Here is a 20,161-nt window from a genome sequence, read left to right on the forward strand (position 1 = left end):
TGCTTTGGTGTGTGCTGGCTCACTCCTGGTGGCTGCTTGCTGGGGCCTGGACCCCTGGGCTCGGTCGGGCCTCTGCTTGGGGATTGATATGTCCCGGGGTCTCTGGGTCTATGGCTGGATCTGCTGGGGCGTAGACGGCTGCCGGCATGGCCTATGGGCTCGTCACTGAAGCTCCCTGGCGCTTCTGCACTGTGGCTGCTGTCTGGTTCCCCTGGGATTCTCCCCTGTTCCACTGTGGAGGGGTTACGGTAGTCCCTGTGCTCTGGGGGGCCTTTGGATGTCTGTGGCTTGGATCTCCTCTGTATCTGTCCTGGGTCCAGGGGGGTGGGTCTGTGGCTCCTCACACTCACTATAGCATATTTTTATGGAGAAACCTTGTATACACATGTGGACTCAGGTGTTAACAGATACACAAATGTTCTGTATTGAGCCGCATTTACCACTAAATACATCTTAAGTACTGTGCACTTTTCGGTAAAAAAGCTGTTAATACAAATGTTTCTGCAGGTGTAGAAGCAAGCAGGGTGTTATCTTGTATTCTCTTCATCCTTCTTTCTTTCCTCCATTATGTTCTTCTTCTCTCCCCTTTTCCTTTTTGCCCCCATTTTTCTCTTTCGTGCTTCTTTTTTATCCTTTCCATTTCTGTCTCTGTATCTGTAACAATTGAAATAATCCCAATGCAGTTTCTAATAAAGTTTATTTTTATGAATATCAAGCAAGAGCTTTAAAGCGTTAGCTGTAATGCTCCACTTGTGAAAGTAAATCTGTTGGGCTTTTTCTTGGCACTCAGACAACAATTCTGAATGCTACTCTGCCGGACAGGACACAGTAAAAAAACAAAAAGTGATTCAGACAGCCTACAGTGGGGAGAACAAGTATTTGATCCACTGCAGATTTTGCAGCATTTCCCACTTGCAAAGCATGTAGAAGTCTTTCATTTATATCATAGGTTCTCTTCAACTGTGAGTGATGGAATCTAAAACAAAAATCCTGAAAATCACATTGTGAGATTTCTTTAGTGATTCATTTCCATTTTATTGAATGAAATAAATATTTGATCACCTAACAACCAGTAAGAATCCCGGTTCTCACAGGCCTTTTAGTTCTTCTTTAAGAAGTCCTCCTGTTCTCCACTCATTACCTGGATTAACTGCACCTGTTTGAACTCGTTATCTCTATAAAAGACACCTCTACACAGAACAATAACCCAACATATGTGTCTGTGCTTCAACACAACAGAATCAAATAATTAGGTCATTAGCAGGACCCTGTAGAACCTGATGACATGCTGAGGAGGCAAATCAGCCATTTGATTCCAAGTGTGTTGAACCAGGAACACATTTAAAAGTTGCAGGATACTAGGATATGATAATTTAGTTTGATAACCCAGGTTTAGAACAAAGAATCATGTATTGTGTTGAAGGCCCATACCTAATTACAATAAAGAATTTGTGTCAAGACTTGAAAACTGATGTTTAGAGACACACATTATTGAATCTGAAGTTATTTTGTAAAAAAAAAAAAAAGGGAGATTTCAGTCCACAGATATTTAAATCTGGTACAGACACACTCCAAAACACTTGCAGCTGTAATTCAGCAATAGTGGTTCTATAACGTATTGACTCAGAGGGGCTATATACATATATATAAGCAGGTTCCTTTTGCAGATTCTATTTGTAAAGAATTTCATTTTCCGTACACCTTTACAAATATGTAACATTGTTTTAGCCCATTACATGAAATGTTAATTAAAGATCTTAAAGTTTGTGGTTGTAACATGACAAAATATGAAAAGGTTAAAAGGCATTGTATTACTGCCAGCCATGTTTATGTACAAAATGTAGAAATATATTTATACAATATTCTACACAATACATTTCTTTGGTTATAATGATCTGCCTAGCTGGTGTGCACTTTAACAGGAACCTCTACATTTTTACAATAACAGTTCTCATCTTTTGGACAGTGAACATTGTAGTAACAGCACACCCCTCAGGTCACAATACTCACCCTGGTGCAGGCGACCAGCTGAGATGTGGACAGAGCACATTGTGTAGCTGCTGCAATAACTCTGTTCTGGTGGGCAGAGTCATCTGTCTTCTGGGCCACATTCTTAGCTTTGAGCACCAGCGCTGCTGCAGCATTAGCCACAGCTTTCGCCAGCTGCATCAACATATCCTGTCAAAAATAAACATCAGTTCAATTAACACTTGTGGGTGACGAAGGGGCAGACACTAATTACATTATGGTGAATTAAAAAGAAACGTTATTGCTTCTAAGATTGCAGAGACTCCATATTTTTAATTTACATGATTAAATGTGAAATCAGAGAGCTCTAATCAATCAGCACCTTAATCAATATTACCCAATAATTGACCTAAATAGTTTGGAAAATCAGCAGTAGGAAGGCCAACCAAGAGAGCCGACAGATATTATTAGAAAGGAGAGACACACACTTCAATGAAATTATAACTATTCTAGACTGCCTGCCTTATAGATATCTAATGGATGCCGCACCATAATATTTCTTAAATGTATGAGCACTTAGTAAATTCTGGTGGGTAGACTTTGTATTGTTCCTCTCTACATTACCGATGGCAATTCCAAGTCACCAATAAAATATAATAAAGAATTTCTGCTGAAGGAGATACTTATATGTACACCTTTTGCAGGTGTTACTCCAAGTGGAAAAACATCTTCATCAATTAAAATGCATCAGAATACTTTCCAATCAGGTTTAGTTTTAGTTGCTACACAGGCCAAGATTGACCGCAACAGGACAGGTTCTTCAAATTCTACAGTAGCAACAGGTTCAGTGAGATGACCCTGAATTCAGTTTAAAGATACACATTTACTGATGACCAATGCTGAGACAGGAGACAGCACACAGCTGTTAAACATCAAGGGAAATTAAGCCCACTACACTTGATCACTAAAGGTAATCGTCAAAAATACATTGATTTTATTAAAAGTAAGTAAACCATGTGACTTATGTCTGCTGGTCATTAGGGACATATTTACTATAAGGTCTGAGAATTATTTTTTAGTGAAAGATGAAAAGTAGACTCCTGATTCTCCAGCCAATTGTGAAATCTTAATGACTCCTGAAATACGAAGCTCCTCTGCTGCTCCTTTACCGTTCCTGAACACCTGTTAGTTGTGATGAACATTAGAGATGTTTTGGGAAGGATTCTATCCAGAACAACGCCAGCTGACAGTAGTCCTTTGGCAGTTTATGAACAGCAGTGTTGGGTTTAAATTGTTTTTTCCTCTTTATGATATTCTGTCTGTCAATTATGTATATGCTATAAAATAACATAGGTGTTGGTGGGTGTCCACTGTCCAATGTCAATGTCTGTGTCAGTTGTTTTGTCCTTGGGCAAGACACTGCACCCGCCTTGCCTACCTCTGATGGTGGTCAGAGGGCTCGGTGGCGCCTGTGTCTGGCAGCCCCACTTCTGTCAGTCTGCCCCAGGGCAGCTGTGGCTACAATGTAGCTCACCACTGTCAGGGTGTGTATGTGTGAATGAAAGGGTGAATGATTGAATGTAGTGTGAAGCACTTTGGGGTCTCTGGGGACTTGATAAAGCGCTGTACAAGTACAGACCATTTACCATTTTACCAGTAACCTCATGGTGTATTAAAGTGTACCTTGTTAATTATATAATGGATATTGAAATATATGTAAAATTATTTCACGAAGTTTATATCGTCAAAACATCTCATTGATCATTTATAATAATGTGTACTGGTTTTATTAAATATTAAGATCAGACTAAAACTCCAGTCACTTCAGCACCGGTCACTTATTGAAATACTAATAAAAAGAACAACAAACTATTACTGTTACTGATTGATGGCTAATAAACACAACGTTTAAAAGTAAGCCTTTGTTCCAGCAAAATCTGTAAAATATTAAATTTTGCAATTAAGAACAAGATCAAACTGACTTTCCAGTAACAGAGTCAGTAGTACCTAACAACCAGTAAGAATCCCGGCTCTCACAGGCCTGTTAGTTCTTCTTTAAGAAGTCCTCCTGTTCTCCACTCATTACCTGTATTAACTGCACCTGTTTGAACTCGTTATCTCTATAAAAGACACCTCTCCACACAGTCAATCAGACAAACTCCAACCTCTCCACAATGGCCAAGACCAGAGAGTTGTGTAAGGACATCAGGGATACAACAGTAGACCTGCACAAGACTGGGATGGTCTACAGGAAAATAGCCAAGCAGTTTGATGAGAAGATAACAACTGTTGGTGCAATAATAAGAAAATGGAAGAAGTTCAAGAAGATGGTCAGTCTCCCTTGGTCTGGGGCTCCATGCAAGATCTCACCTGGTAGGGCGTCAATGATTATGAGGAAGGTGAGGGATCAGCTCAGAAATACACGGCAGGACCTAGTCAATGACCTGAAGAGAGCTGGGACCACAGTCTCAAAGAAGACCATTAGTAACACACTACGCCGCCATGGATTAAAATCCTGCAGAGCACGCAAGGTCCCCCTGCTCAAGCCAGCGCATGTCCAGACCCATCTGAATTTTGCCAATTACCATCTGGAAGATCCAGAGGAGGAATGGGAAAAGGTCATGTGATCTGATGAGACAAAAATAGAGCTTTTTGGTCTAAACTCCACTCGCGATTTTTAGAGGAAGAAGAAGGATGAGTACAACCCCAACAACACCATCCCAACCATGAAGCCTGGAGGTGGAAACATCATTATTTGGGGATGCTTTTCTGCAAGGGGACAGGACAAATGCATTGTAGTGAGGGGAGGATGGATGGGGCCATGTATCAGGAGATCTTAGCCAACAACCTCCTTCCTTCATTAAGGCCATGAAGATGGGTCATGGCTGGGTCTTTCTGCATGACAACAACCTGAAGCACACAGCTAGGGCAACTAAGGAGTGGCTCTGCAAGAAGCATCTCAAGGTTCTAGAGTGGCCTAGCCAGTGTCCAGACCTGAACCCAATGGAAAATCTTTGGAGGGAGCTGAAAGTCCATATTGCTCAGCAATTGCCCTGAAACCTGAAGGATCTGGAGAAGAACAGTATGGAGGAGTCGTTCAGAATCCCTGCTGCAGTGTGTGGAAACCTGGTCAAGAACTACAAGAAACATCTGAGATCTGTAATTGCAAACAAAGGTACTCGTACTCTTAGTCTTCCGCTTATCCGGGACCGGGTCGCAGGGGCAGCAGAGACACCCTCTCCCCAGACACATCCTCCAGCTCCTCCGGGGGGAGCCCTAGGCATTCCCAGGCCAGCCGAGAGACATAGTCCCTCCAGCGTGTCCTGGGCCATCCCCTGAGCCTCCTCCCGGTGGGACGTGCCTGGAACACCTCCTGAGGAAGGTGTCCAGGAGTCATCCGGTATAGAGGAGGCCCTTTACTCCTGGAGCACCCCCCACAGGGCATCACGAGGGACACAGTCGAATACTTTCTCCATGTCCATAAAACACGTGGACCAGTTGGGCAAACTCCCATGAACCCGCAAGTACCCTGTAGAAGGTATAGAGCTGGTCCAGTGTTCCACGGCCGGGACGAAAACCACACTGCTCCTCCTGAAGCCGAGGTTCGACTATCGGCCGGACTCTCCTCTCCAATACCCTGGCGTAGGCCTTACCAGGGAGGCTGAGGAGTGTGATCTCCCTATAGTTGGAACACACCCTCTGGTCTCCCTTCTTATGAAAGGGGGACCACCACCCCAGTCTGTCAGTCCAGAGGCACTGTCCCTGATCGCCACGCAATGTTGAAGAGGAGTGTCAACCATGACAGCCCCACAACATCCAGAGATTTGAGGTACTCAAGGTGGATGTCATCCACCCCCGAAGCCCTGCCACCTCGGAGCTTTTTAACCACCTCGGTACTTCAGCCTGGGTGATGAAAGAGTTCCACCAGGGAATGCGTGATGGGAGGATTGAGGAGATCCTCGAAGTACTCCTTCCACCAACCGATAATGTCCTCAGTTGAGGTCAGTAGCCTCCCACCCCCACTGTAAATATTGTTGGCAAAGCACTGCTTCTCCCTCTTGAGGCGCCGGACGGTTTTCCACCCGGCCGTGCTGTGGCAGGCTTGGCCTCAAGGTACCCGTCAGCCTCCTCAGGAGTCCCACAAGCCAACTACAGCCGATAGGACTCCTACTTCAGCTTGACAACGTCCCTTACTGCCGGTGTCCACCACCGGGTTCTGGAATTGCCGCCGTGACAGGCACCGCAGACCTTACGGCCGCAGCTACGGGCACCAGCATTGACAATAAATGCAGAGAACATGGTCCACTCGGACTCTATGTCTCCAACATCCCCGGAATCTGGTCAAAGCTCTCCCGGCGGTGGGAGTTGAATACGTGGAATGTCACCTCCTTCGCACAGCGTGGGCTCTGGAACCCATCTCTTTGAGAGGGGCTGGACTACTCTGGAATGGCCCACAGGGAGAGGCAGCGGGCTGGAGTGGGTTTGCTTGTTTCCCCCCAGCTCAGCCGTCTCGTGTTGGGGTTTACCCCAGTGGATGAGAGGGTCGCATCCCTGCGCCTTCGGGTTGGGGACAGATCTCGGGCCGAGCGGTAGTGCGTAGTACACGGCCTTCTTTGCGTCCATGTCGGGGGTGCTGGATAGTGCCCCTCCCAGGGACTCCATTATTCTGCTGGGGGACTTCAACGCCCACTTGGAAAACAACAGTAACACCTGGAGAAGAATGGCCTCCCCGATCTGAATCCGAGTTGTGCTTTGTTATTGGACTTCTGTGCTAGTCATGGATTGTCCATAATGAACACCATGTTCAAACATAAGGGTGTCCATCAGTGCACTGGAAACCCTAGTCAATGATCAACTTTGTTGTCGTATCATCAGACCTACGGCCGCTTGTTTTGGACACTCGGCTGAAGAGAGGGGCTGAGCTGTCCACTGATCACCACCTGGTGGTGAGTTGGATCCGCTGGAGGAGGAGAAAGCCGGACAGACTTGGCAGGCCCAAGCGCATAGTTAGGGTCTGCTGGGAGCGTCTGGCGGAGCCCTTGGCCAGGGATGCAAACAAAAGTTTCTGTAGCAAATACTAAGTTTTGTTTTTCTGATGTATCAAATACTTTTTTCATGCGATAAAATGCAAATTAATTACTTAAAAATCACACAATGTGATTTTCTAGATTTTTATTTTAGATTCCATCACTCAGTTGAGGAGTACCTATGATAAAAATGAACGACTTCTACATGCTTTAGAAGTGGGAAAACTTGCAAAATTAGCAGTGTATCAAATACTTGTTCTCCCCATTGTATATAAAGGAGTGACAGATGGAAAAACCCTTTTATTACTGAGGCTATTATATACATTTCAAAAGTCATTGGGTGTGATTGCTTTGTCATTTTAGTCTGATTGTTTTAAATTGGTATTGGTTCTGATATGTTTTTCTGACATTAACTGTTTTTGCCAGTGTTGTAGACTATTTGTGTTTTTATCCACCATGCAAGGAATGTTTCCCTTCAGGGGCAATAATACAGGTCCTTCTCAAAATATTAGCATATTGTGATAAAGTTCATTATTTTCCATAATGTCATGATGAAAATTTAACATTCATATATTTTAGATTCATTGCACACTAACTGAAATATTTCAGGTCTTTTATTGTCTTAATACGGATGATTTTGGCATACAGCTCATGAAAACCCAAAATTCCTATCTCACAAAATTAGCATATTTCATCCGACCAATAAAAGAAAAGTGTTTTTAATACAAAAAACATCAACCTTCAAATAATCATGTACAGTTATGCACTCAATACTTGGTCGGGAATCCTTTTGCAGAAATGACTGCTTCAATGCGGCGTGGCATGGAGGCAATCAGCCTGTGGTACTGCTGAGGTCTTATGGAGGCCCAGGATGCTTCGATAGCGGCCTTTAGCTCATCCAGAGTGTTGGGTCTTGAGTCTCTCAACGTTCTCTTCACAATATCCCACAGATTCTCTATGGGGTTCAGGTCAGGAGAGTTGGCAGGCCAATTGAGCACAGTGATACCATGGTCAGTAAACCATTTACCAGTGGTTTTGGCACTGTGAGCAGGTGCCAGGTCATGCTGAAAAATGAAATCTTCATCTCCATAAAGCTTTTCAGCAGATGGAAGCATGAAGTGCTCCAAAATCTCCTGATAGCTAGCTGCATTGACCGTGCCCTTGATAAAACACAGTGGACCAACACCAGCAGCTGACACGGCACCCCAGACCATCACTGACTGTGGGTACTTGACACTGGACTTCTGGCATTTTGGCATTTCCTTCTCCCCAGTCTTCCTCCAGACTCTGGCACCTTGATTTCTGAATGACATGCAGAATTTGCTTTCATCCAAAAAAAGTACTTTGGACCACTGAGCAACAGTCCAGTGCTGCTTCTCTGTAGCCCAGGTCTGGGGAATGCGGCACCTGTAGCCCATTTCCTGCACACGCCTGTGCACGGTGGCTCTGGATGTTTCTACTCCAGACTCAGTCCACTGCTTCCGCAGGTCCCCCAAGGTCTGGAATCGGCCCTTCTCCACAATCTTCCTCAGGGTCCGGTCACCTCTTCTCGTTGTGCAGCGTTTTCTGCCACACTTTTTCCTTCCCACAGACTTCCCACTGAGGTGCCTTGATACAGCACTCTGGGAACAGCCTATTCGTTCAGAAATGTCTTTCTGTGTCTTACCCTCTTGCTTGAGGGTGTCAATAGTGGCCTTCTGGACAGCAGTCAGGTCGGCAGTCTTACCCATGATTGGGGTTTTGAGTGATGAACCAGGCTGGGAGTTTTAAAGGCCTCAGGAATCTTTTGCAGGTGTTTAGAGTTAACTCGTTGATTCAGATGATTAGGTTCATAGCTCGTTTAGAGACCCTTTTAATGATATGCTAATTTTGTGAGATAGGAATTTTGGGTTTTCATGAGCTGTATGCCAAAATCATCCGTATTAAGACAATAAAAGACCTGAAATATTTCAGTTAGTGTGCAATGAATCTAAAATATATGAATATTAAATTTTCATCATGACATTATGGAAAATAATGAACTTTATCACAATATGCTAATATTTTGAGAAGGACCTGTATAATTATACTGAAACTGACAATAATGACCTCAAACTTTACTGAAATAATGTAGGCTGAAAGTGATCCCAAATTGTTTGTTGGCCTTTCCTGAAAAGGTCCACCATTTGTTTTGATGCTGACACTAAACATAATTCAGCAATAATATATTTGCTATTTTTAAATCGCTGTAGATCCCTGATCTGCACCAGCTATGTCTTCTACCTTTGTAGCATTCTATTGAGATGATTCCTGGAGTGAAGGTATTAGCCATACATGCCTGGTTCCAGTAGAAGCTCATGAGAAACTGCTCTAAATAATTTAAACTCATATCACCTACTGTTTTAGTTAGCTAGTAATCCACAGCTGTATGGTGTTTTTTCAAGTTTACTTTGTGATTTAATCTTTCTAAGAATAATTGTGGACACTATATGAAAAACGATGGACCATTGTGGAGACATGTTTTTGTTACTGTGCAGTCCTCTGGGGGAAGTGAGCAACCAGGAGGAATCAGCTTTGATACAATGCAGTCGCACAGAGCTGAGCAGTGAAGAACAAGAGCTCCTCAAACGGTACCACCACAGCTTTGATGACCAGCTGGTGGACCTCGATCTCATCATGACGTTGCTCCACAACATCTGCACCACCACTGATGAGGGTGAGGTTTAAACATTTAGAAATACATCCATTCGAACTGTTTTCCTTAGCAACAGGATTAATTTGCAGACTCTCCGTGGAGAGTTTTTTCCGCTTGCTGTTTGGGCTTCTAAGTAACAACCAGCCAGCTGTGTTAGGTTTGGTACTGGATGTCGATGCCTTCCTTGTTTTCTCTGAATGGTTGATTTGTCTTCACCAAATCATATAATTCTTCATATTTTCTCTTTACATGCTGCTGTGTGCTACATCCTGGGACTTTAACCATACTTTCTAAATGGTCCTTTATGGTTTATAATAACTTTTATGCATGATAATGTATCTCAGTCAAGACGTCAAGTGACACAACCTGGTACACTTTTGATGGAAAACTCTCCTAGCAGACTTTGTGTGACTGGAGGACAATATTTAAATGTCTAAACAAAAAAATCCAACAATATGCATATGATTAAAGATCTGTCCTATTATATGCACTAGCTACTTATGGATGCATACAATAATAAGGTGAAACCTTTCTAAAAGAAAATGCATTTTGATCACATTACTCTGTACAACTGTACGCACAGTTCTTTTACACTGCGTACAGTTTTGCTTTTTTGCATCCCACAAACGGGAAAATTGTAAACTTGCACCTTTCAAATGTTTATTGCAATGCAGTAGTAATTTGAACTAATGAAAAATCCAGAGAAATCATGTCTGGATCACCTCGCATTGTGTAAATATCTTTTTCCAATCCAGCCATAAGTCTCCTGAACCATTATAAGTTCTCTTGCCACCAAGACCTTGAGGTTCCTAAGCTCCTTCACATAAAATGTGAACTTTTATTTTGTGTTCTGCAGGTGCTGTCCTCATATTTCTTCCTGGATATGATGATATTGTGTCATTGAGGGATCGCATCCTGTTTGATGATAAGAGGTTCTTCACCCAATCTGAGAGGTAATACCATCTAAGGAAAAAGAAACAAATCATTGTACAATTCTACTAATGCTTCAGAGCAGTAAAGCAGAAAGTCCAAATCATGATATTTTTTTTTTAATGTTTTGTATATTAACATGATATTTGAAAAAAAAATTTGGTTATTTCTGTCATCAACCTAAAACTAACTTTAACATTTGAATCGAGCTGAGATAAGTACTAAATATATGTCCTGAAAGTATAATGCAGAAACTCCTGCATGTAGATTATCTGGACCCAAACTGGCTTGGGTTGCAGCATGCTCCACATCTAGTGTTGGGCTGTGCCTGGGATATGGGTGAAGTTGATGTGCAGATCTGTAAAGATCACCACTTGGCAACAACTGCTGAACTGGTCATCAGCTACTGTGATTTATGAGAGAGCTCAATAAGTGCTTAAAAACCAAGGGAATACTTTGGTTAATTAATTAGTTATTTGCCAGCTTTTGTATACTGGGGTATGGACACAGTCCAATTTTACCATCTAAATGCATTCTGACCTGGGACCTCATGTATGATGCGTGCTTATGCACAAAAACCTTGCAGCGCAGCTTTTTACTCAACTCGGCATGTACAAAAATGAACGTTGTGTGAAAATGTGCGGCAGCAACGCAAACTTTTTCATTCAACAATAATAAACTATAGAGAACTAAACCTTCCCTAAATACAGTGAAATATGACATCATTCAGTTCTATTTAATTCATGAAGCATCAAACCTGATGTTTTTTCATGAGTTTGAACTTTTATGGTTTAAACCCGAGCGATGAAACTGAATCATATTTAGTCTCATACAAAAACGTAACACACCTCAGAAAATGATGGAAACAACCTCAATCGGATGGAAACTGTAAAACTTCCTCTGTTTTTAGATGTAAATGAACATGAGTCTGTTCGCTGAGGAGCATAAAATGCGAATGTGAATCATCTAAGGGGTATTTTTGTTCTCATTGAAAAAGAAAACGGTGTTGGATCAGCAGAATAATTCCTAAAATGTCAGGTTTGATGATTCCTGAGGTGGACAAGCTGGAGACAATCACACGTCCATAAATAGCTGTGCAAAGTTGCGCGTACTGGTGGAACGACAGCAGCTTTGGCACAGCTGGAGGATGGAAGACTTCAGATGAGCGTTTTATTCAGAGACTGGACTGATCTGTTTGTCGTAACTGACCACAAGCATCCCTCATGGTGTGTAGACCGTCTCTCTTAGAGCCTTTCAACCAAAGGAACTGGCTCGGTTCCTTAACTGTCACAGCACCGTTGCCATGGTTATTTGGACACGTGGTGGGTGCCTTCCGGCTCTTTATACAACTTTGCATATGTATTTATTGGTGGAGACCGGACGGTCCAAGCGCCACGTGCAGCTATGCAGAATTCACCACTAATTGGGATGTATGAAGGCTACGTGTGCGGTGACATGTCTACGCACGGTTTCTACATCTGAATTTTTTGTGCAGCGCAAGTTTCAGAATTTCTCCCTTCTACCAACTTTTAGAATGAAAGCTGCGCAGTCTTTCGTACAGGAGGCCCCAGATCTTGACTGAAGGCATAGATGCATTTAATGGCACAAAGCAAGTTCATATGAATTAGACTACTAATATGTGGTTAATGTGTCTCATCTCTTAGTTACCAGGTTTTCACACTGCATTCAGACATGCAGACTCTGGATCAGAAAAGAGCCATGAGGCCTGCTCCAGCTGGTGTCAGGAAGATAGTGAGTCACTTGTTTCACTTCTCTTTGCTGTATGCATAAAAATTTAGCAAATCTTTACTTTAGTCAGTAAATTCCAGTGGGGTTTTTTGTAACCTTTATTAATTCAGTTGTTCATTTTCAATGCCAGTTTAATCCTATGTTGGGGGCTGGTGCCCATCTCCAGCAGTCAATGGGGCAAGAGGCGGGGTACTGTACACCTTGGACAAGTTGCCAATCCATCACAAGGTTACAGACAAGATACTAATGACCTTTCACACACTCATACACAATCACAACATGTAGTTTATTATCTAACTTTTGTATGTATTCACAAATTACCAGTTTGCCACAACAGGAGAGGAACTATATTGCTTCCCATTTATGGCGGAGGAACATGCCCATTTAAGTCTCGATGTATGGATGCGCCTTGCAGACCCACATGAGCAGAGAGGGGAGAACATGGAGAAACATCAGTGTTCCCCTGGTAGTTTTTAGGGTTTGCATGGGTACTTAAAATCCTTGAAAATGCTTCAATTCTAATGAGGTGTTTTTCAGTGTTTGGAAAGTGCTTGATATTCTAACTGCACAGTTCTGCAATAACAGTTTGATTAAAACCCTCAGTTTGATATTTTTATGTTAAAAGCACTAAATAGACAGCGATTGTTTGCCTCTAATGAACTCTCAGAAAGCCTCACTGCTGCTCAGATTGGGTTTGGTCCTTATGTTACACCAGTATGTGAGCAATAGACATCACTTGATGAAAACGACAGCCGCAGGTCCGGTAGCGTCCTCTGGCATAGCTATGAAGCACACTCACTTTGAGCACATTACTGTGTCAACACATGTTGATAAGGAGGAAGTGAACACATGAAATCCAGCTGAATATCAGACTGGAAAGTGTCTCAATGTTCAGACTTTAGCCTTTATTCATTTGCTGTGGTTCCTTATTTAGGTTTTTATTAAACATCTGATTAACTACTGAAACATAATGAATGTGTTTTACTTTAGAATATTGCAGTTAATGAGCTTCTTATCTCTTTTCATTGTCTGTAAAGCAGATGTTATTACACTTTGGTTTATATAGAAGTACCTTTAAAGTAAGTCCATCAATTCATTAATGAATTTTGCACATAACAGTACAGTTATTCCAGATTAAGAAGTGTAATAATCACCCAGCACTAATAGATGTAGATGAAGACAGATCAATAAAGCTAGAAAGATGGAGATGAACAAATAGATGTGGACAGATGGAGAGTTTATACATGGACGGGTACAGAAAGGAGTGTTTGTTCTATAAACTCTGCTGTGCCAATATTGACTTTAATGTTTGTCCCGGGTTCTTTCTAGGAACTCATATGGTAGGCCTAGGCCTCATCATCATGACTCCAAAAATGAGGAAATATTGTGGAGGGCAAATCAGAGTCTGAAGGCTGTGATTTTATTTACACGCCTCCCAAAAAACTGTAGTGCAAGTAGGAGGAAAATGTGAACAAAAGTGTATATATATAAGCTGCTTTCAATATTTACAACTCTTTCTCCACAGTACTCCTCTCAGTGCTACACATCAGTGTTGCCTCCCCTGTAACCAGGCTAGACTAACTGCAGCAGGAACAGTGGCTCTTCTTATATACCCTTCACCCCACCCACAATCTGATCAACCAACAATTAATCACTTGTTTTACCACATAAAAGAACACAACAAAACATTGATGTCACAAAAATCCACTAACATTTATTTCCTGCTTTTATTTTAAAGCCCCTATTTTCTTTCATTTAAAATTATTTAAAATTGAACCTGCTGGCGGAAGAATGCCCACTTCCGTTATAGGTACTGCGAAAGCACCACACCCACTTTTACTTCAGCCGCCCAAGGTGGACCGGACAACGCTTCACAGATGAGTTCGACCATAAGTGTGTATGTTTAATGTGAATGTGTGAATTCCGATGTTTACGAGCGTTTCCAAGTGTGTACCCTTGGTCGCTTCACGAACTACACAGAAGGAGAGGTGAGTGTGTAAGTCAATCCAGCTGTAGCTATCATACAGAGGGGAGACATGTAATGGAATTGCTGTGTGCGCTCGTGCATCGGGGAGGGTGTGTATGTGTGCGTTCAGCATGAGGGACGGAACTGCTCTGTCACAGCATCCTCCTTCTCCCTAAGGTTGACAATGTGCGGCAACCTGGAAAGGTAATCTGCTACCACATTGGTTTTGCCAGATCGATAATAAACTCTAAACCTACATGGTTGTCGTGACAGATACCATCGCGTGAGCCTACTGTTATAGTCCTTCAAAGTGCAAAGCACAGGTAACAACCGGCCAGTCCTAGAAAGCTCGAACCTTCTTTTTGGTGCGAGGTCTAGGACAGTTTCTGATGGCTTCCACTTTATCCACTTGTGGCCGAACCTCTCCTCCTCCCAGACGGTTGCCTAAATATCATGCCTCGTTGCACCCAATCTCACTTTTAAGGGTTGTGGGTTAACCCTGCTTCCTGGATTTTCCCAAGACCAGAGACAGGTGTTGGACATGCTCCTCCCATGAACTGCTAAAAACCACCACATCATCAAGGTAGGCTGCACTGCAATGATCACAACCCTGGAGAACTCAATCCATTAGCCTCTTAAAGGTGGCTGGTGCTCCATGCAGCCCAAATGGCATTACTGTAAAGTGGAACAATCCAGATGGCACTCTGAATGCTGTGTAAGGCCTGGAGCTCTCCTCAAGGGGTATCTGCCTGTAACCTTTACATAGGTCGAGTGTGGTGATGTATTTGGCAGCTCCGATCTTCTCCACCAGATCATCCACTAGAGGCATAGTATGAGCATCAAACTCTGAGATGGCATTAAGTTTTCTGAAATCAATACTTATCCGCAGTGAACCATCCTTGTTGAATGCGCTGACCATTGGGCTGCACCATTCTGAACTGGAAGGCTCAATCACTCCAAGTCTCAACATTTCTTTGATTTCAACTTGAAGTTTCCCCACCAGTTGCAGGGCGACCCTGTAAGGGTGTTGGCAAATTGGTGTCTTGCCCTTCAAGCGAATGTCATGATGGGTCATAGTTGTTTTGCCTGGGATAACTGAAAAGAGTGAGGAGACTTCTTTAAATATTTCTTGGAGCTGTGTAACCTGCTCTGCTGCCAGATGTGTCAGTCTAGGAGTAGCAGTCGTCGTTAGACCTTCGGTTTCTGTGTCCTCCCCACCTTCCAAGCTTACCCTTCGCACCATCAGAGCATTCACACTGTGGTGAAAGGGTGACTCTTCCCATTCTTTTAACAAGTTGATGTGATAAATCTGGTCGTTCTTATGTACCTCATAGGTAACAAGTACCATCTTTCAGTTAATTATATATAGGCCCTGCAACTTGGCCAAAAGTTTATTGCTGGAAGACGGCAGAAGCAATAAAACCTTCTGCCCGGGTTGAAACTCACGATGGCAGGCATGCAGGACGTACCACATTTTTTGGTTCTTCATTGCCTCACGTAAGTTGAGTTCTGCTTCTCATCAGTACTTTTAATAGTTGTTCCCGCATCTCCAGCACAAACTGAATAATCCCTTTGTTTTTACATGCAGGTGGTGCCTCCCAGTTTTCACGAAGAAAATCCAAAGGCCCTCGGACGTCCCACCCATACAGTAGTTCAAAGGGTGAAAAGCAAGTTGATGCCTGTGGAACTTCTCTATACGCCAACAGGAGGAATGGCAGCCGACGATCCCAATCCTTGCCAGTGTCATCCACAAACTTCTGGAGCATCCTTTTTTAATGTCTGATTAAATCTTTTAACAAGATTGTCAGTTTGTGGGTGTATGGTGTGGATTTTTTTCGCGTACTACCAAGCTGTTTATAAGAGTGGCCTTAGCTTGGAGGTAAAGTTTGTGCCTTGGTCTGTTATCATTTCATCTGGGATCCCCACCCTAGAAAACAGCTATATCTCAAAGCCCAAAGAACCATGGGCGCAGTGATGGTGCGAAGCGGAAAAGCCTCTGGGAACCAGGTTGCATAATCACACACCACCAAAATGTACTGGCGGCCGCTACTGCTTTTTATTAATGGGCCCACAATTTCCATAGTAATCCTGCAGAACGGTGTGGAAGTGACTGGCAGGGGATGAAGCAACACTCTGTCAGATTTGTGGGTGATGGATGTTTTTTGGCATATAGGGCAGGTGGTGCAGTATGTCTGAATATCAGTGTATACTGTTGGCCAATAAAAGCACGCACTTGTACATAGATATGTTTTATGATGACTCAAATGTCCTGCCCATGGCAGTGCGTTTGCCAAGTGCATGACCAGAGGTCTACATTTAGTATAGAATACCAATCGTTTACATTCCTCTTCAATGTTATACAGCACATTACTTTAAATAAGAAACCTTGGTTTACCCACACATTTTCATTGTCCTCTCTTTCAGCTTTGACAAACATTGGTTTCAGACTTTCATCCTGTTGTAAAAGAGAGATGTTTTCTGGTATATCCCACAATGAATCCCTTTTACCAGGTTCTTTTAGCCTTAGCTGTTTTTCAAAACGTCGTTGGTTCCGTGTTTTTCTTGGCCCTTTCGTGCCACCTTCACACAGACTACTGTCAATGTCTGGTAATGGTTGAACACCTGGGCTCTGGTGACCACTGGACAAGAAACAACATCCACGTGTTTTTGAATGTCCTTATCAGAATCCATTTGAATAGATTGTTTTAGCATGTCAAAAAGTATTTGTTAGTCCCAACCAATAACATCTACTGGCAGGTTTTCAATAACCCCAAATGTCAATAGATATGATTGTTCATCAATAACAACAGTTAAATCTGCTTTGGGGTATGAATGTTTGTCCCCATGTACACACAAAATGTCCCCTTGTCTTCCATAATCAATTTGTCCCAATTGTACAAGACTCTGCTTTAAGTGACATGAAGCTGCCAGCGTCCAAAAGAGCAGTCACAGTTTGTCCATTAACTGTTATTTGTTGATAGTGATAACTAATGTTTTCCCTCCCAATAACCCCCTCTTCAGGCCGAGGTGGATAACTGGCACCCATGACCTTTGATTTGCGCACTGGACACACGCAGACTTTGTGGCCCGGTTGTTGGCAATAATAAAGTTCTAACCCAGTTGATGGTGGTTTGGTTCACGGGAGGGGTTACCTGGGAAGTCCTGGTTCCTCTGTTCGGTTGTAGATTTTAGGTGGGCAGGCTGTACTGTGGTTCTGCCACTCCTGCTGGTGAGGTTTGCGCCAAATCCTCCCTTCCGTGAATTGAAAAACTCTGCAGCTAACTTTGCCGCATATTGCCCATATTTTGGCTTGTGTTTCTTGACCCATGTCCTCACCTCAGGAGGTAGCATTCATAGGAACTGCTCCAAAATGACGGTCTCTCCAATCTGCACCTTAGTGTGCTGTGCAGGTCGAATCCAGCGCAACGGTAAAGCCCCTTCCGGCGAAAGTAGGTCTCTGCAGGGCTTTCATCCAGTGGAACCATGGTCAAGCGAGCCGCTGTCTGTAAGTCTCTGGAGATATATCAAATTTATCCAGTAATGCTGCTTTCGGTTCAGCATAGCAGTGGGGTTTCTCTTCATCCATAGCCGTGTAGGCTGCTAAAGCCTTACTAGAAAGCAGTGGGACTAATCGGCAAGCCCGCTCAGTCTCTGGCCATTTCCAAGTTTTAGCAATAGGTTCAAACTGCAACCGCATATGGTTGTCCTCAGTATCCTCACCAGTTGGAAATGGGAAAATCTTTGGGTCAGAATGACTCCCAAAGGAAAACCTTTTTCTTGTCTGGTTCTGTCTGGACTCCCTTGGGCGTAAGGGAGAGGATGATTCTGATCTAATGGATCGACATGAGGCTGGAGCTGGCAGAAGATATTTTGGACTACTCACTGAAGCTGCACTTGATGTTGCTGTTCGGGGTGGAGGAGGTTGCTGTGCTGCCAATTAAACAGATCCTTTCAGGTCTTGAAGCATCTCTGTCATGGAGCCCTCCTTTTTTATGCTGAGCTTTGATTAAAATTTTGCAGCAGGTAAATCATTTAATTCCCTGCCTCACCAAACTCATTCTTTGGCTGTTCCACCTTCTCATCTCCTGATGTTGACTGCTGAGTTTCACATGCTGTGTCTGCTGAAGCTTCCGCTTGCTCCATTTGCTTCTGGGATCACATTCCAGTCCTTTGCTTTGGAAGGTGGTAGGTTTCCCTCCGACATGCCATCCCACTCCTTACACCATCTATCATGGGTTCTTACTAGGAACTCATATGGTAGGCCTAAGCATCATCATCATGACTCCAAAAATGAGGAAAAATCGTGGAGGGCACATAAGAGTTTGAAGGCTGTGATTTTATTTACACACCTCCCAAAACAAACTGTAGTGGAGGTAAGAGAAAAATTTGAACAAAAGTGTGTGTATATATATAATATAAGCTGCTTTCAATATTTACAACTGTTTCTTTCTCCACAGTACTCCTCTTAGTGCTACACATCAGTGTTACCTCCCCTGTAACCAGGCCAGACTACGTAACCAGGAGACACGTAATGGATTTCCTGTGTGTGCGTGCGTTCAGCATGAGGGACAGAACTGCAGCCCAGTGGCCATTTGTGACCCTCTGAATGATTTTGAGGCCCGTCAACACACACTTAAAAAAATAAATAAAAGAAAGTAGGCTGGTGTTTTTACTGCTTTGTTTCCCTCCACATGTTTTAAAACCAGACAATTTAAACTGTAAAGCTTGGTACACACTACACAACTTTCACAGTGACAGACTAGGTGTTCATACTAACCGTAAGATTTTTGGGTCCTGACGGAATGACTGAAGATTTACCAGCTGGAACTACTGCTAGATGACGGACTACAGGGTTTTTTCAGACAAATTAAACCCAACTGGGCCATGAAACTCCGAGTGAGAGATCCACTCTGCCTCCAGATCTATTAAAGCTCAGTTAAATGATAAAAACAGTAAAACCAACCTAGTTAGTCTGAATATTATTTCTGTTATGTGTTCTGTTGCTTATTTTGTTTTCTTTTTGTTGTTTTTTTTTTTTTAGGTTTAAATGTCTGTTTATTGGGGACTTATTCAGAAGAGCTCCAGTTTTTGTTACAACAAAAGAAGGTTTATTAATAATGTTGATTTTGAGTTTGTTTAGATTACTTATTCATTTTCATGGCAACAGTTATCTTTGTTTAATTTGAGCTGAAAAGAATAAAATGCCTTAGAAGTAAATGTTCAAGTTAAATAGATTAAATAAAAATGATTTTCATTTAATAATCATCTGTTGCACATTCTATTTTTACTAACATGTTTGACGGAGGGCAGTATTTCCCCCACCATTATCCAAGGTGTGCCGCCCCGCCAACAAGGTGGTAATAGTACGTTTTAATGTCATTTATTTTATTAGATCACGTCGTGAGCGATTTCTGTCCTCGCTACTCTGCTTTCTATGGCAAAACTTGACAAGCTGTATGAAAACACTCCTCACTCTCTGTCATCGACAGTGACAGAATTTGGATGGGTTACATTTCTGTTCCACCTTACCATAAAATGAACAAGAATTTATGTTTAACCCACAAGTGAATATGTTTTGTATACTGCTGACTGCGTCATTATTTACAGTCATGGTGAGAGTTAGGAACATGTATTAGAGCTTATTTGTGGGTTGTGGAATGGCTGTCAGTGTTTGCTTTAATCTAAAAATATCATTTTTATCTCAACAGAAACATGTTTGGGCTGGATCGTAAAAAATAAACATTAAAAATGTAAAATAAATAGGTTTGTTCTATGTGGCAAGATTCAGATATGTCAGTTTGTTTAATATATGTGTTCCATACCTGTATTGCTTGGTTTTAGGCCCTT

General features: G+C 42.6%; 1 protein-coding gene across 2 annotated transcripts in view; it reads left to right on the forward strand.

Annotated features, from left to right (window-relative positions):
- LOC124872536 (3'-5' RNA helicase YTHDC2) overlaps positions 1–20,161 on the forward strand; it is a 62,700-nt gene that overhangs the window by 22,366 nt on the left and 20,173 nt on the right. For both annotated transcript variants that reach the window (XM_047372657.1, XM_047372658.1), the window contains exons 14-16: positions 9,512–9,690; positions 10,526–10,622; positions 12,264–12,351. In XM_047372657.1, the coding sequence (XP_047228613.1) occupies positions 9,512–9,690; positions 10,526–10,622; positions 12,264–12,351 (364 nt within the window). The remainder of the gene's footprint in view (positions 1–9,511; positions 9,691–10,525; positions 10,623–12,263; positions 12,352–20,161) is intronic.

Source organism: Girardinichthys multiradiatus, chromosome 8 (genome assembly GCF_021462225.1).
Source record: "Girardinichthys multiradiatus isolate DD_20200921_A chromosome 8, DD_fGirMul_XY1, whole genome shotgun sequence".
NCBI classification, from domain to species: domain Eukaryota; kingdom Metazoa; phylum Chordata; class Actinopteri; order Cyprinodontiformes; family Goodeidae; genus Girardinichthys; species Girardinichthys multiradiatus.